This window comes from Notamacropus eugenii, chromosome 6 (genome assembly GCF_028372415.1).
Source record: "Notamacropus eugenii isolate mMacEug1 chromosome 6, mMacEug1.pri_v2, whole genome shotgun sequence".
Lineage (NCBI taxonomy): Eukaryota > Metazoa > Chordata > Mammalia > Diprotodontia > Macropodidae > Notamacropus > Notamacropus eugenii.
The window spans coordinates 356,958,916-356,976,609 of NC_092877.1; the positions used below are offsets into that span (position 1 = coordinate 356,958,916).

Genomic DNA, 17,694 nt, shown 5'->3' on the forward strand with positions numbered 1-17,694 from the left:
GATATTTTGAGGATGTTGACAGCGTTAACAAGAGTATCAGGGAAAATGCTGTTAAAAGATGACACATCAGTTAAATCTTGAAGAGATTCTAAGAGGTGGAGGCCAGATAGGAATACTGGAATAAATTATGGGCATTTATAGGGAGATTGCCTGTGTACAAAGTTACATGAGGGCTGGCTATTGGAAACTGGGCTAAAAGTTTTAGCATTGATGAGTGATAGAAGAATTTCAATTACTTCTAGACCATCTAGGTGAAAGAGAAGGAACACTGAGGCAAAGACTTTAAAAACTATTGGGATCATTACAAGCACTCCAAATTTATGGTAGCATCAGGGGGGAATATGACTGAATAGTTTGTCTCTGGCCAGCTTATTATCCTACCAACACATCACAGTTGAGATATGGTCAGCAAATAAAATTGAAGGTCGATAGATACACAGAAAGAGAAATACACAAAAGATTGAAATCACCTTTAAAACCATAGGCAAAGATGAAATGAAACATTGGGGAAAATGACAGGTGACTTTTGTAAGCTATCTGTAGCAATAACAGTCTCCAAAATGTGTGACAAATGACAGGGTGTGATGTCTGCATGAGTCATTGAAAACTAAGTCTGAAAAATGGCACCCTAGCAACTTTGGGGTAGGGTTGGGGTATGTGTGGGAAGACAAATCACCTGACCTTGGTGACAGTGGTGGAATATCAAGTGAGTTATTAGATCACAGATCATAGACTTGGAGGTCATTTTATCCAACGCCTTCATTTTTTAAGAAAAAGAAGCTAAGGCTCTGGAAGATCAGTGACTTACTCAGAGTCACATGGTATTACTAAGTGATAGAGTCAGGTTTCAAACCCACATCTGAGTGCAAATCTTAGCTGACTCTACTGTACAGAAGAGAAGAACCCCACAGCAGAGTTTTTGGATGGTGCCTGGAGGGTATATCCACTATTCTCTATGGTAGTTGAACTTCGGGACCTGCTGCAAATTCAGTGAAGCCATCAGATCAAGGGTTCCCTCAATGTGGTCTGGTAGTTTCTACTAATGTCACTGTTTCATTTCAGTGGGGTATTAGGTTATACTGTGGTCATGGACTGAATGGCAATTTAAGAACCCCGTTAAAGATGCTCCGATACTGCCTATCCCTCCCTTAAAAGCAAATCTTATGAGACCATGTGGAACTGTCTTTGGATTCTACATCAAATCAACAAAGCTTTTGTAAGCTCCTGCTATATGCTCTAGCACAGTCACCATTCTGCGTGTTTTGTAATATTGAGAGACTGTAGCCTTGCCTTCATATATCAAGTGGTCCATCACTGCTCTCATACTCCTATATTCTTCTCTCCTGACGAGGGCACAATAGATAGAATGGAGAGGAGCCAGGAAACAACTTTCTTCTTCATGGAACTGCTAGCCCATGAATGACTGGCAGTATCCTGACATAAGGAAAGGTTTTTTGGGTTGCATGGCCAGGTTTGCACGATTAGTGCAATGTTGATAATGCTTTCCAAACATTGTTTTCAAGCATCTCTATAATACTTTGTAGGCTTTGCAAAGTGCTTTCTACCCAACATCCTTGGTACGGTTGTTACTGTACAAATAATATCATTACCATTTACAGGTGAAGAAACTATGGCTAATAGTGTTGAAGTGGCTTGCTCTCAGAGACCCAACTGGCATGTTTGGTCCTGGGGGCAGAATTAGAAAGATTGGGTAGAATTGCAGAAAGGTGGATTTAAAGAAGGTTAAGGAAAAGTTTTCTGAAAATTGGAGCTTTCCCAGCATAGGAGACTGTGGTAACTGAGGGTTAAGTAACTTGCGCAGGGTCACTGTGGACTAGGTGTCCATTTGCTGAATAGAAAATAGAGGAGATTCTTTATCATTTAGAAGGCCTTGGAGGTCTCTTTCAATTTTGTTTTTTTAAAACAGGTTTTCTTTGGTTTTCTCTATTTGATTAGACATCTCCATAATAAATATTTTGCCCTGAGGCCTCACTATGGCATGGAGGGGACTTGGGGTTCCAAAGCCCATCCCAGTAGAGCATCAACTCTTCACCAAGCTGTTAAGGCTCTGAGTTGAAGCCCTTTTGGTCTCTCACCTGGACTACTGTAACAGTCTATTTGGTGTCTGTGCCTCAAGTTTTTCCCATTACAATCCATCCTCCATGACACTACCAGTTTGGTATTCTTCTGCCCAAGACACTTCTCTACTCAGTAGACTATAGAGGCTCCCAATTACTTTTGGATCAAATTGAAACTCCTTGGTTAGTATATAAAGCCCTCCACAACCTTGCATTATCTTACCATTCTAGGTTCATCACCCATTACACTTTACCCCTTCCTTAGTTCCTCCAAACTTGCCTTCTTGCTATTCACTGCATATCCCATTGGGTAACATTAGCTATCCCTCATGCCTTGAATGTAATCCTTCCTCACCTTGGCACCTTTGAATTTCCCCTTGGCTACTAGTGTTCCATCATGCCACCCATGAGAATACCTTGCCTCTGACTCACATGTGTTTTGTGTACACACACACACACACACAGAGTAGATGTCCATTGTCTTATGTTAGAATACAAAATTCCTGAGGGCAGAGACAATTTCATTTTTAGTTTTGTATCTGGTATATAGGCATGTACAATAAAAGCTTCTTATAGATTGGCAATATATGGTGTGTCTGCTGTTGGACGAAACAAAGGAAGATAGCAAGTATTCAGTAAACATTTGCTATGTGCCAGGAACTCTGTAAGGACTGGGGATACAAGTGCAAGCAAAAAGAAACACAAGGAACATATAGTCTAATGGGAGAAGACAACATACGAAAAGGAACTGCACGGTGGGGTGATGGAAAAGCTTTAAGGTACCAGGCTGTAATATTAGTGTAATGTTAATAGGAGTTAAAAGACCTCCCCTGCCCATTAATAGGCCTCAGGTGAAGCCCATTAAGAAAAGCTTGGTTAGAGGAGGCTTATTTTGTAGGAAGGCCCATACCTTTTGTTAATTAATGAGAGACTCAAGAGTTGTGATGCCCTGCTCTGAAAAGTGTACACACACACACACACACACACACACACACACACATACATACACACACACACATCATATATGCGATGAGGTAAGGTTTTGTTTTGGGGGCTTACCCTTTGGAAGAAGGTTTGTATGCTCAATGAGACTCTGGGTAGCCATTAAGGAGTCCCCCAGATTTGAAAAGCCAGGTGTTGGGTTTCTCTCTCTAGCAACAGTGTAAGTATGTAATAATCAGACAGTTGGATCTGTCTGTTGATCTGCAATGTGTGTATTACTTATGGTCAGATAGTTAGAAGCCCTGTCTGTTGATCTTTATTTCTCTGCTTGTATTTTTCTGTTGATATACGTGATTAAAGAAGGTTGCTGATCCCTCAAATGTCACTTTCCTTTTAGAAAAGCAGATCTAAGAACCTATGCTAGCAAATCATCTTGGATATGTCAGGGTGCTTGCATGGTCCTGAAGTTCAGAAAGTTAGACCCACAGCTAGGAGACATAAAATTTGGCCAGCATGAACCTCTCCCCCAGATGTTGGAAAACCTACCTAGCTAGGTTTGGAGAATCCCCTTCTCATCAGAGGCTTGGGCACAAGACAAGGGCAAAGTATTCTTTATCCACTCTCATCAATTCATGAAAACCATCTAAGGCATGGAGCTATTTTGTAGAGGAGTATCTGCTTCACAAAATTAAGAATCCTTCAGGTATTAGAAGACATATAAGTAGTAATACCCAATAATGAAACACACCATGGTCTAGTGAATGGAAGGCTGACTTTAGAGTCATGATTACTTACCTTTATTAACTCTGTGACTATTGGTAAGTCACTTAAGCTCTCTGAGTGTGGATGGGAGATAATAATGATAAAAATTATAATGCCTTTGTTACCCACTAGGATTGATTGTTGTGAGAATCAAATGGAACACACACACAGGATGGCATCTGTTATTGTCCCTGGTATTTCAATTCTCATTAGCACAGTAACAGATGGAAATCTCCCTAAACATGTAAAACACGTTACCAAATTTAAAGTACCATACAAATGTGTTATTTTATTACTATTATTATTTCTACCACCATTACTACATGAAACTCAGCCTGCCCCTTACTTTCTGTTTCTCCAAATAACTAGCTTTCATGGAAATAAAAGAATGTCACTCTTTGTGTCCAACAGTGATGCTGCCAACCAATTAGGTTTTGTGTATGCTCTTTTAGTTGCTTTTCTGGTCATGGAGTTAGGTGGAATTTGTATCAGTTCATGCCTTGGCATGGGTCTGGTGATACGTATGAAGGAGATCATGAAAATTCAGGTGGGGAAGGGATCTCAGAGATTATCTATTCTATTTCAATCATCTCATTTTAGAGATGAGAAAACTGTAAATGGGGTTCAGTAACTTTACTAAGGGCACACAATTAGTAGCAATACTAGGAACTCAACTCAGATCCCTGGTCTCCAAATCCTAATTCAGAATCTTTTCATTATACCGTGATGAATACTCAAGTGCCCATCTGGTACAATTCTGGTGGTTCTAGGAAGCACCCTGCCACCAAAAAGAGATTTCCTTTATCTTCTTGCTGATACCCGAATTACTTAATTAGGGGCACAGAATTTTGGAATACAACTAATGATTGCGTATATGATGTAAATATCCCTAGTAGAGGAAATACTTTGACTGGAATTTATAGTAACGTATAATGACTGTGGATCCCTTACTGAGCACAGTGCAGGTAGGGTAAGAGAGAAGAAAATGACTGAAATAGAATGAGGGGACAAAAGGATATCAAAAAGAAGCTCATGGGGTAGCAAGATGGTGCAGCAGATAGAGCCTGGAGTCAGGAGGACCCGAGTTCAAACATGGACTCAGACATTTACCATCTGCTTCCTAAAAAAAAAAAAAAGGAAGAAAAGAAAGAAAAAAGAAAAGAACAACTAGGTAAGGTTGTGAGAGGATGCAAAAAGAATAAAAGTAGGTAAACTACATTATGGCTTTACCAAAGGTTAGAATTAACTGACATTCAGTCCTTCTAAGAAATAAATGGAACATGACCAGCCGAGATTATTGACACAGTTTATGTCCATGGAGTAGGACCAGGTAATGTTTAGCTATAAATAGGCAGCACAGGTCAGTGGATAAAAAGCTGGCCTTAAGGACAAGAAGATCTGAGTTCAGGGACTGACTGTGACTCTGGGTAAGTCACTGAATCTTTAAATATACATAAACAACTGAGACTTTAAGTTGAACAACATATGCAGATCTGAAGTAGAAGTTCCTCATCAAGAATTCCCTATACAGATAAAATCAAAGTTTTGGTCCAAAAAAAGGAGGAAACAACTAAGAAAACAGAAAGGAAAGCTGGAGTGTATTGTCCAGGGATGGGGTGAAGAATCACTTGATAAGGAAATCCATTTAATCAGCTGACAGATCATGAACTTTTGGAGTCATTTGAGGGGAACTTTCCCCTCTTCCTCCCCCATGGAGAGTATGGTCATATTCAATGACACTTTGTACAGTGCCATGGGGGTATAGTGGGTATGGGAGGAATGGACACTTCTCCCTTCTGTTTTCCAGGAGTATATTAAGGACAACTTGCTACAGAAGCTTGTGGCATAGAAAAGCATGAGCTTCATGTAGCCTCATGTGAACTCTCTAAGCCCCAAAGATGGTAGCAGCTGGAGCATTGATATATTTCTTTCTTTTTCTTTTTCTTTTTTTTTTAATAATTAAATTTATTTATTTAACTTTTAATATTCATTTTCACAAAATTTTGGGTTACAAATTTTCTCCCCTTTTCTCCCCTCCCCCCCCCAAACACCAAGCATTCTAATTGCCCCTGTGACCAATGTACTCTCTCTTCTATCATCCCTCTCTGCCCTTGTCTGCGTCTTCTCTTTTGTCCTGTAGGGCCAGATAGCTTTCTATACCCCTTTACTTGTATTTCTTATTTCCTAGTGGTAAGAACATTACAGTTGATCCTAACACTTTGAGTTCCAATTTCTTTACCTCCCTCCCTCTCCACCCCTTCCCTTTGGAAGGCAAGCCATTCAATATAGGCCAAATCTGTGTAGTTTTGCAAATGACTTCCATAATAGTTGTGTTGTATAGGACTAACTATATTTCCCTCCATCCTATCCTGTCCCCCATTACTTCTATTCTCTTTTGATCCTATCCCTCCCCATGAGTGTCGACCTCGAATTGCACTCTCCTCCCCATGCCCTCCCTTCTATCATCCCCCCCACCCTGCTTGTCCCCTTATCCCCCACTTTCCTGTAGTGTGAGATAGGTTTTCCTACCAAAATGAGTGTGCATTTTATTCTTTCCTGTAGTGGAATGTGATGAGAGTAGACTTCATGTTTTTCTCTCACCTCCCCTCTTTATCCCTCCACTAATGAGTCTTTTGCTTGCCTCTTTTATGAGAGATAATTTGCCCCATTCAATTTCTCCCTTTCTCCTCCCAATATATTTCTCTCTCACTGCTTGATTTCATTTTTTTTTTTAAGATATGATCCCATCCTCTTCAATTCACTCTGTGCACTCTGTCTCTATGTATGTGTGCGTGTGTGCATGTGTGTGTGTGTAATCCCACCCAGTACCCAGATACTGAAACGTTTCAAGAGTTACAAATATTGTCTTTCCATGTAGGAATGTAAACAGTTCAACTTTAGTAAGTCCCTTATGACTTCTCTTTGCTGTTCACCTTTTCATGGTTCTCTTCATTCTTGTGTTAGAAAGTCAAATTTTCTTTTCAGCTCTAGTCTTTTCATCAAGAATGCTTGAAAATCCTCTATTTCATTGAAAGACCATTTTTTCCCCTGAAGTATTATACTCAGTTTTTCTGGGTAGGTGATTCTTGGTTTTAGTCCTAGTTCCTTTGACTTCTGGAATATCCTATTCCATGCCCTTCGATCCCTTAATGTAGAGGCTGCTAGATCTTGTGTTATCCTGATTGTATTTCCACAATACTTGAATTGTTTCTTTCTAGCTGCTTGCAATATTTTCTCCTTGACCTGGGAACTCTGGAATTTGGCTACAATGTTCCTAGGAGTTTCTCTTTTTGGATCTCTTTCAGGCGGTGTTCTGTGGATTCCTTGAATATTTATTTTGCCCTCTGGTTCTAGAATCTCAGGGCAGTTTTCCTTGATAATTTCATGAAAGATAATGTCTAGGCTCTTCTTTTGATCATGACTTTCAGGTAGTCCCAAAATTTTTAAATTGTCTCTCCTGAATCTATTTTCCAGGTCAGTTGTTTTTCCAATGAGATATTTCATATTATCTTCCATATTTCCATTCTTTTGGTTTTGTATTGTGATATCATGCTTTCTCACAAAGTCCTTAGCCTCCATCTGTGCCATTCTAGTTTTGAAAGAACTATTTTCTTCAGTGAGCTTTTGAATCTCCTTTTCCATTTGGCTAATTCTGCTTTTGAAAGCATTCTTCTCCTCATTGGCTTTTTGAACCTCTTTTGCCAATTGAGTTAGGCTAGTTTTCAAGGTGTTAATTTCTTCAACATTTTTTTGGGTCTCCTTTAGCGGGGAGCTGATCTGCTGTTCATGCTTTTCTTTCATCTCTCTCATTTCTCTTCCCAGTTTTTCCTCCACCTCTCTAACTTGATTTTCAAAATTCTTTTTGAGCTCTTCCATGGCCTGAGCCCATTGGGTGGGCTGGGACACAGAAGCCTTGATTTCTGTGTCTTTGCCTGATGGTAAGCATTGTTCTTCCTCATCAGAAAGGAAGGGAGGAAATGCCTGTTCGCCAAGAAAGTAACCTTCTATGGTCTTATTTCTTTTCCCTTTTCTGGGCATTTTCCCAGCCAGTGACTTGACCTCTGAATATTCTCCTCACACCCACCTCGCCTCCTGATCCTCCCAGCCAGGTTTGGGGTCTGAGATTCAAATGCTGCTTCCAGCCTTAGGGCTTTTGGCGGGGGCAGGGCTGCTATTCAGTATGAGATTGTGGTCAGGTGCTGAGGTCGGGGCAGGGCCACCTCTCAGGCTCAGTTCCCTCAGGGGGTTTATGCACAGACCTTCCACAATGGATCCAGGCTCCTGCCTGCTTGGGGAGTCCTGGTCTGCAGCTGCCTCTCAGCTTCTACCTCCCAGGGGGGGCCTGAATTATGGGGGTACCCCACTCCCCTCTTGACCCGCCAAAGAGACTCTCTCACCGACCCCCGTCACCTGTGGGTGGAGGGACTTGTGCGGCCACTGGAGATCCCGTCCTTGAAGCCTGCTTGGATCTGTTTCTCTTGGTGCCGCGGCCGCGGCCGCAGCATGTCTGGGCTGGGCTCCGGGTCTGCAGCGTGACGGACCTTTTGTGAGAGGTTTGCAGGTCCCTCTGTGGGTGGAGGGACCCGCGTGGCTGCTGAACATCCCATCCCTGAAGCCTGCTTGGATCTTTTCCTCTCAGTGCTGTGGCCGCAGCAGGGCTGCACTCAGCTCCCAGTCCCGGCACCCAGTCCACAGTGGGAAGGACCCCCGCGAGAGGTTTGCAGGTCTCTCCGGAACGGAAATCTCCCTCGCTCCAATGTTCCGTGGCCTCTGGGTGCAGAATTCGCCGTGAGTTACTTCCCTGTAGCCATTCTATGGGTTTTGGGTTCAGAGCTATGTGTATGTGCGTCTTTCTACTCCGCCATCTTGGCTCCTCCCCCCATTGATATATTTCTTGAAGAAACATGTGGCAGGAAAAGAAAGATTCTCAACTACACAGACTGAGATGGTAGTTCATAGGCAATTAGACAATGTCCTTGAACATTATTGTTGTATTGTGTAGGTGGAAGGGGAATATATAGATTTTTAATGTCTTATTTAGCAGGATCACAGAATCTAACCTACTAGCGAGAAAAGGGAGATTTCTTGGGCAGCTTTAGCTTTGCAGGATGACTAGGAGATGACCTCAGTTTTGAGATTCCCCAAGTTGGAGAGTTTAGGTATCTGACCTAGAAAAAGAAGAGGATCACCCAGGTTGTTCTCAAATGACACATTGTCTTGGGGAAAGACAAGGACTACCCATATGGCCTTTGCAACTGAAGGACTCAAGCCACAACATGGGGAATGGAGAATACAATTAAGACCTTATCACCCCCCACTCCCTTGCCATTAAAGTAAAGTGTCACGTTCGGTATGTGCAGGTCTGATAGGAAGATGATCGTTTATCCAGCACCCCAAGGTATGTTTATCTTCTCTGAGGAGTCACACTGCAATTCTTGGGAGACTGTGCTCCAGCTACCTAGGAACAATGTGGGTGATTCACCTTCCTAGATGTTCTGATACTCAAATCTGGATAATCTCTAGGTTGGGAATCATAAACTTTGAGCCATCCCCAAGTCAATGTGAAACACTAACGATGCCTAAGAAATATCCTTTTGGTCACTAGAGATCTAGATTCTGTGATCACACTTCCGAGGAAATTTAAAGTGCAAATGCCACCCTGCCTCCACCCTACTGAAGTTCAAAAATATTGTCTCATCATCTATGAATTATTCCATCTCAGTTTCTGTGGGTGAGCACTTATCTTTTTTCTGCTACGTATTTCTTCAAGATGTCTATCATTGCGTTTCCTTTGCTATCATTATTCAATGTCAAAGTATTGTTCCAATTGTACCTCCAAGTTTAATTCTCTTCCAAAGGTAGTTTATAAGCTATTTGGGTGTGTTCTATGTTTTCTGTATGTTTATGAGCTCTTCTGAGCCTTTGAGTGTCTTGTTCATTTTCTATATCTGTTTATGGACTTCTTTAAGTCCTTTATAAGTCTAACATTTTCTGGGGCTGAAATAAGGTTTTGATATACACAATACACACATTATTTCCTTGAATACCCATGAGGGGACTGAGTAACCTTTTTACTCATATTTGGAGAAACCAAGATATGAATTATTCCCAAGTTTTATTTTGATATTATTTCTGGAATTAACCATGGAGTTTGGGATTAATGAGCCAAATAGAGAAATTGATTCTTGTTGGTCATCCCCTAGGACTGAACTTGACTTGGAGGAGTCCAGAGTCACTGGGTGGATCTTGGGATACAATTTATAAGTGAATGCTCTAATCATGGAACTTTAGAGGCTGACAGAGACTCCAGAAATCATTTAAAGTAATTTCTTTCACTCTACAGATGATTTTTCTGATACTAAGTATTAGAGCCAAAATTTAAACAAAAGTTGTCAGACAGCATTAATGCTGCCTATTCAGTGGAACATTAGCTCCTTGGAAGGCAGGATCTGGCTTTCATTCAACTTTGGATACTCAATACTCCATATGTAGTATCTACTTTATCCACTATACCATTAAGCTTCCTAGGAGTTACTTAATAAATACTTGTTGAATAATAGGTTTCAGAAACTGTGAACTTATTTGTATTATTTGGGGACAATTACAAATCATCAAGTCAGCTCAAATATATATTACATTGATGAAGTCCACTGCCAAGATCCAATCATTTGGGCTGAATTTTTTTGCATATTTTTCTCCCTGTTTCTCTCACCCTTCATGGCTGTACATGACAAAGAAGGAATTTTTTAAAAGAAGTAAAGACTTTTACTCCAAATATTTTGACTTTTTTTTCCATTACCCATTTAATAAATGAATCAAAGTAAAAGTGGCTGGGCCATGTAGTAAGGGTGAGGAATAGTCTTTGTAAACTTCATGTGCTCCACTGGTATTTTTTCTGTGAAGAAAAAATAAGAAAGTTTCTGACAGGTTGGGTGGACTCCCAGTTTACATATGGAAAGACATGCACAAGACTGGCATGGGATGAGCAAACTTGCATGGGTTATGATTAGCATCATGGGAGCAGCAGTATGACACTATCACTGGATCATCTAGGTATTCCTTTTCCTGAGTTGTGGTAGAGAATTGTGTCTGGCCCTTCATTATCTCTACATTACCTTGAGACATTTTATTAAAAGGTATGATTTGGTAAGTGCCCAAATAGGGTTAACAAGAAAATAAACATGTTGATTCCTAAAACAGCAAACATTCTTATAAGCTGTGAATATGTTGTTATTCTTCATTTGTAGTTAATATTTTATCCCATAATGGATTGTTTTGTCCAGGCTCAACCCAGGGGAAAATAACAATGCTGGCACAAACTCTCAGGAAAGCACAACTTTAAAGAAAAAGTCATACAAATTTTGCCACAGTGGACTGACCCCAAAGTCATCAAGTGAGTACTTATCATTCGCATATCCTCCTCATCATTAGGAAGTCATCAGTCAGGTAACAAGCATTTATTAAGTGCTATTATATGCCAGGCACTGGGCAATGCTAGAGATTGATCAGGTTATGAAGTGCCAGTGGATTTACTGATGATTAGAAAAGAACTGCAAAAAGTAAGTCAAAATAAAGGTCATTTTCCCATACTGAGTTATTTTTTCTAGGAAATGAGATGAGAACTGGTTTATGGTTCACATCACAGTCTATAATGTGATTTCTTCCACTGCCAATCTTCTCTCTGCTGATGACTGAAGGAAACTTCACTCCCAGACAAATCAGTTGTTGTATGAAGAATTCAGCTGAGCTATAAAAAGATCCACCATTATTTGATAACATTAAGTAGAAATTCTATAGAATGACATCTTGAATTACACCTTTGTTTATTTCTTTTCCCTCATCTTCTATCACATGAAGTAGAAGGCTCAATTTCTCTCTCTCTTTTTTTGGTCCACATCATTTTTATGGACATAATTAAAATGGATTTTCATCACCTTGTGCACATATTCAATGCAGTAGAGCCACTTTGGTTAACATTTCAGCAAAACTGAAGAGCTCTTCCTAGCTCAGACCTTACTACATTCTATTTTTAAGAAAGCGCTATTTCTCTAGCTTTTAAAGGGACTACACAAAGAACTCTATTTCTTAATAATAGAAAAGAAATTGGAGATTTTCCAATGTGGTAGAATCCCTGTTTCTATGTGAAAATGACTAAGGAATAAAAAATAAAAATAAAAATGAATGGAAAGTGTTCAGCACCTTTTGGTCCCTTTGAATAGAAAGAGGACCACTGAATCAATTGACCCAGCTGTGTTTACAGAGTTTGCCAAGTGCTGCAGCTGCAAGAGATGAGGAAGGCAAGATTTGAAAAGTTCACTTGACTGGAAAATTCTCTTGATTCTGGGGACTTTATGATTTTTTAAAAATCCTGTTGTTCTGAAGGTGTATTTAGGTCATTATGTATTGGAACCCTGGAGGAGGCAGCAGAGGTGAACAAACCTGATTTCCTTGTCAACCCTGACAAATATTTCAGGGAAAAGCCAGAGGAGGGATGCCCTAAAAACCTAAAGATTGCCTCACTTGCAGAAAGTAAGTTTCCCATTCTTCTATCTTTGTTATTCTCTCCAGGATGCCCTTCTTATTAAAAAGGAAGAGAAATAAAAGAAAACTATTGACTCTTTGCAATGTGGGTTAAGGTGGAATGGGGTGCAAAGTCGGATGGAAGACAGCTCAGGCTGCTGATGCATGCTTTCTGAAAGAGCAGCCAAGGGCCTGTTGAGCCACGCTGAAATTTGAGGCAGAAACATTTTATTTGGCAACTTTTCAGAAGTCATGACTCTGGACGTTTCTCATTGTGATTCTGTCACTGATAAGCCATCTTCTCCCTAATTGCCTTAATTAATTTTCAAAACCTAGTGGACCAGAGAGAAGAAGAAATACTGAAAGAGAAAGTCAAAGACTGGTTTTTGGTGCTCTGATCTTGCCCTCTTCATGTCAGAAGCTATTTCTAGAGGATACTTAAGGGAACTGTTTTGAAGCATTTTTATGCTTACTAGTAGAGACACATGATAATAGAATAAGAAAACTCAATTTAGAAAATAGAAGTAAATTTTTGGGCATTCTGACAAAAAAGTGGCTCTGAAAGGATGTGTTGATTTTTCTTAGAATTCAGACTTCTTTTTCTTTCTCCTTGAGTAAGAGATGCTAGTTGAATTTCAAAAGAGGAAGACGATAGTTTCTATGTAAGAATGGAAAGTCAAATCAGGGATTTCAAACTGGTGGCCAGCAAAATTCCTGAGTGAGGCCAGATTAAAATGTGATTGGAAAGTGTTTAATAAAATTGGTAGATAACAGATAATATATCTCCTGTAAGATGTTTCATTCTTCTGTCTTTAAAATTATTTTTTTAATTTAAATACAAGAAAGAAGTACATTTTTATGTACCTAATACAACACAAAGAGAATTCAATATAAAACCATGAATTTCCATTTAATACTGTTTACTTAAAAATGTAATAAATACTTCACATCATTTTTAAAGCTTTCCTGCTTTTCCATGTTCTTTCTAAGTTTTCTTTTGTTCTCTGCTATTCATGTTTAATTTTTCCTCTCTTCCTCCCCACCCTGCCCTAGAGAAGGCTACCATTACACAAACATGTATGTTTACATATATGTGTATATATGAATTTATGCATTTTTTATTTTTTCTAGCTCAACAAAATATTTTTTTTTGGTAATTTAATTGGGGTGGCATTAAACAAATAGATAAGTGTAGGTAAAATAGTTATTTTTTTTATATTGACTCTGCCTACCCATGGACAATTAATATTTCTCTAATTATTTAAATCTAACTTTATTTGTATAAAAAATGTTCTACAATTACATTCATGTAATTCCTGGGTTTGTTTTGGTAAGTAGATCCCCAGATATTTTATACTGTTTACAATTACTTTAATTGTATCTTATTTCTTACTGTCTCTTCTTGAAGGATTTTGTTGGTGATAGATGGAAATATATAAATATAGATATAGAGAAATTCTGCTGATTTGTGTGGGTTTATTTTATATCCTGCTACTTTGTTGAAATGATTGTTTTCACTAACTTTTAGTTGAATTTTTAGTATTTTCCAAGTATATCATCCTACTGTCTGCAAAAGAGATAGTTTTATTATTTCACTGCCTCTTCTGAGTACATCATTTTTTTTGTTCTCATTACTATTGCTAACATTTTCAATACCATATTGAATAATGTTGGCCTGATCTTATTGGGAAAACTTATCCCCATTATAAATCATACTTGCTGATGGTTTTAGGTAGGTGCTTCTTATTATTTTAAGAAAATATCAAGCCTATGCTTTTGAGTGTTTTTTTAAAAATAGGAATGAGTGTTATATTTTATCTAAAGTTTTTTTCTGCATCTATAGATATTATCACATATTTTTGTTATTAATATAATCAATTATGTTAATAATTCCCCTTATGTTAAACAATCCCAGTATTCCTGGTATAGATCCCACTTAGACACAATGTATATAAAATCTTTGTAGTAATGTGTTATAGTCTCCTAGATAGTATTTTATTTATCATTTTTGCATCCATATTCATTAATGAAATTGGTCTATAAATTTCTTTTTCTGCTTTTGTTCTTGGATTAGGTATCAGCACCATATTTGTTTCATAAAAAAAGTTTGGTAGAACTCCTTTGCTATTATTTCAAATAATTTATTTAATATTGGAATTAGGTGATCTTTAAATGTTTGATGGAATTTACTTGTAAATTCATCAGGTCAGTATTTTCCCCCCTTAAGAAGCTTATTTATGGACTTAATTTTTTTCTAGAATAGATTTATTTTTCTAAAATAGATTTATTTTGATATTCTATTTCCTCTTCTATTAATCTAGGCAGTTTACATCTTTGTAAATATTCTGCTATTTCACTTAAATTATTAAATTTATTGTCATGCAATTGGGCAAAATAACTATTTGATTCCATCTTCACTACTGGTTCATTCACTCTACTTTTAATACTAGTTATTTGGTTTTCTTCTCCTTTTAAAAAATCATATTCATAAAACCAGTTCCTACTTTTACTTATTAATTCAATGGTTTTCTTACATTCAATTTTATTCTCACCTTTAATTTTTAAGATTTCTAATTAGGTATTTAATGGGGATTTTTAATTGTTCTTTTTCTAGTTTTTAAAAAAATATGCATACCCAATTCATTGATGTGCTCTTACTCTATTTTATGGATATGATCATTTAGAGATATAATTATATATATATATGTATATATATATATATATATATATATATATAATCTGATTATTGCTTTTGCTGAATCCCATAGGTTTTGATATTTTTCTCCTTATTGTCATTCTTTTTAATGTAATTATTGATTGATTCAATGATTTGTTATTTAACCCATTTGTTCTTTAAGATTAGGTTTAGTTTCCAATTCTAATTCCAAATTAGATCTAATTCGTGTTTGCATGGTCCCTTATTGAATATACATACAACGCACACACACACAGACACACACACACATATATTTGCTATTGTGATCTAAAAAGTATGCATTTAATATTTTTGTTGTTCTACATTAATTTAACTAGAAAAGTTTTATGATTTGAAATGTGGTCAGTTTTTGTAATTGTACCATGTACCACTAAGAAAAAGATGTATTCCTTTCAGCTGTTTTTGTCTTATGTGGATTACTAGGTTAATCAATTTGGAGCTACTGAAAAGCTTATTGAGAGTATCCAGCCATACTTAGGACCTTGGTGAAAAAACAATGTTGCCTGCCACCTGGAGTATCTGGAGGATCTCACTGCCCATAGGGAATCCTTCCATTTAAATTCTGTGTGGACCTTCTCCCTGAAAATGGTGAACACTTTGACAGGCAGATGTTCCCCTGTTCTGTGCCTCATCTAATATTGATAATTAGAATATCATTGAAGAAAGTTGCACCTATCAAAATGTCATCTTTTTATTTATTACATGTATCAAAAAAAACTTGCATGTTCTTATCAATTACATGGGAGATTCCATATTAGAGAAGAGCTTTTATATGCATTCTGCTTTATTGGGTCTAATTCTTTTTTATTGCAGGAAGATGTAAAATGGAAAAAGAATACTAGACTGAGTCATAAAAGCTGGACTTGAATCCCACTTTTTAGCTGTATAAGAATGCACAAATTATTTAAGCTCCAAGTTTCTTCATTTGCAAAATGTGTCTAATGCCCCTTGCACTTCCTACCTCACAGAATTGTGAGTTAAGTGAGTTTAAGTTAACCTTAAGGCACCATATTAAGTGCGCTATTATTATTAGTCAACAAACAATGAATATAGAGGAATCTTGCACTCTCTGTATTTTTCAAGCAATTCAGTTTTGCTATGGAGATGTGGTCTGTCACAGAAAATAATCTATGAAATATTGACTGTTCCTTTCTCTTATTTCCATCAAAATTTCTCTGCATATATGGAGAGGCTATTTTTGTTTAAAAAATACTGTGAAAATGAGAAAGCAGGGTTATTCACTGGTAATTACTGATGTCTTCTTAATCACTTTCTTGGAGGTAATAATACCATTTATTATTCTTTCCATTCTTTTGAAAAATCTTGAAAATAACCCCCCCACCCCAGTTCTTTTAAAAGTGTGTTACCTTCACAAATTTCTTCTTTGAATACGTTATCAGATTAAATTATTCTCAATTTAATTCTATTAAATATCATTTTCATTTTCTCACAGAATTCTGGAATGATTAAGTTGTTAGAACTCAAATGTGGTCGTTCTACTGCCATTGTTGACAAGAATTTACTCTCTTAAAAGTACTGGCAATTCTTTTCCATTGTTGGTATATACACTGTCCAACTTCTGGTTTCCTCTGTAAATGCTCTAGGGATAATCTAGGGATGATTGGATGAGTTGTGTGCCAGATTTTTGAAAGACTCTTCTTTTTCTCCACTATTTTTTATGTCTTATGACATGGTACATGATACTGCTTATAATCATACATGATCCTAATCTGTAATGTTTGGAAAATCAGCTGGTATTCTATTGTGCTGTCTGTGGCTGCCATACCTCTCCAAAGGTAAGGAGATCAAGCAAGTACATACTGAGGTGGTTTCTGGGTTCTTGCTCAATACATTGTTCAAATTAAACTTCCCTAAAATTGATGATACTCAGAGTCAATGTCTTCACTTTTGTCCACTTTCTGTTTTTCATAGTCAACAGTTTATTTAAGTAGGTCGTTTGATGTAATTGTGACAGGTGTCATTTTTATCTTTCTAATTTGGTTGATTTTGACACCTTGTGAAACTAGTTATTGGTCTGAATGCATACAAAGAGCGGAATGGAGACCAGTCAACAATCATTTATTAAGCACCTACTGTATACCAGTTAAGATGCTAAGTGCCAAGGATAAAAAGAAAGGCAAAAACATTGACTCCGAAATGCTTTCCACCTCAGAAATCAATCTTTTTTCTCCATTAAATATACATATAGCAATTTTTAAAATAAATTAATGCTATTCATTGCTTTTCAACTCTTTTTGGAATAAAGTATTCATGGTATATAGGTGTATATCTTTTTAGTAGTACAGAAAATTTTTGTCTTTAATCCTTAATATTGAACATTATTTTCCAACATTATCTATCGTTCTTGCCTGTGCCTGCTTTCCCACTGAAGATACTACATTACACGTTAGTATAATGTGATTTGTCATTCTCTATATAACCCAGTGTCCCAGCACCTCAAACTCTGGATTTATGAAGACTCAGTTCAACTTTCCTTCTCTTTCTACTACTTCCCTTTGCCTCCCCCATTATGCTTCTTGGGCTCAAGATGCCTCTACTCAGAGGTTGCTGTTAGATATTTCATAATGTAAGTAAAATATAGGTTATGTCTTGACGTTCACATATGTAGGTGAAAGGCCCCTCAGATTTCTTGCAAACACTAAAATAGCAATGTAT

The 17,694-nt window shown here is 37.5% G+C and overlaps 1 protein-coding gene across 1 annotated transcript in view; it reads left to right on the top strand.

The window, feature by feature from the left end:
* Positions 1-17,694, top strand: part of WDR49 (WD repeat domain 49) — a 198,229-nt gene that overhangs the window by 159,122 nt on the left and 21,413 nt on the right. The window contains exons 16-17 of the mRNA XM_072618556.1: positions 11,066-11,175; positions 12,165-12,311. Coding sequence (XP_072474657.1) covers positions 11,066-11,175; positions 12,165-12,311 — 257 coding nt within the window. The remainder of the gene's footprint in view (positions 1-11,065; positions 11,176-12,164; positions 12,312-17,694) is intronic.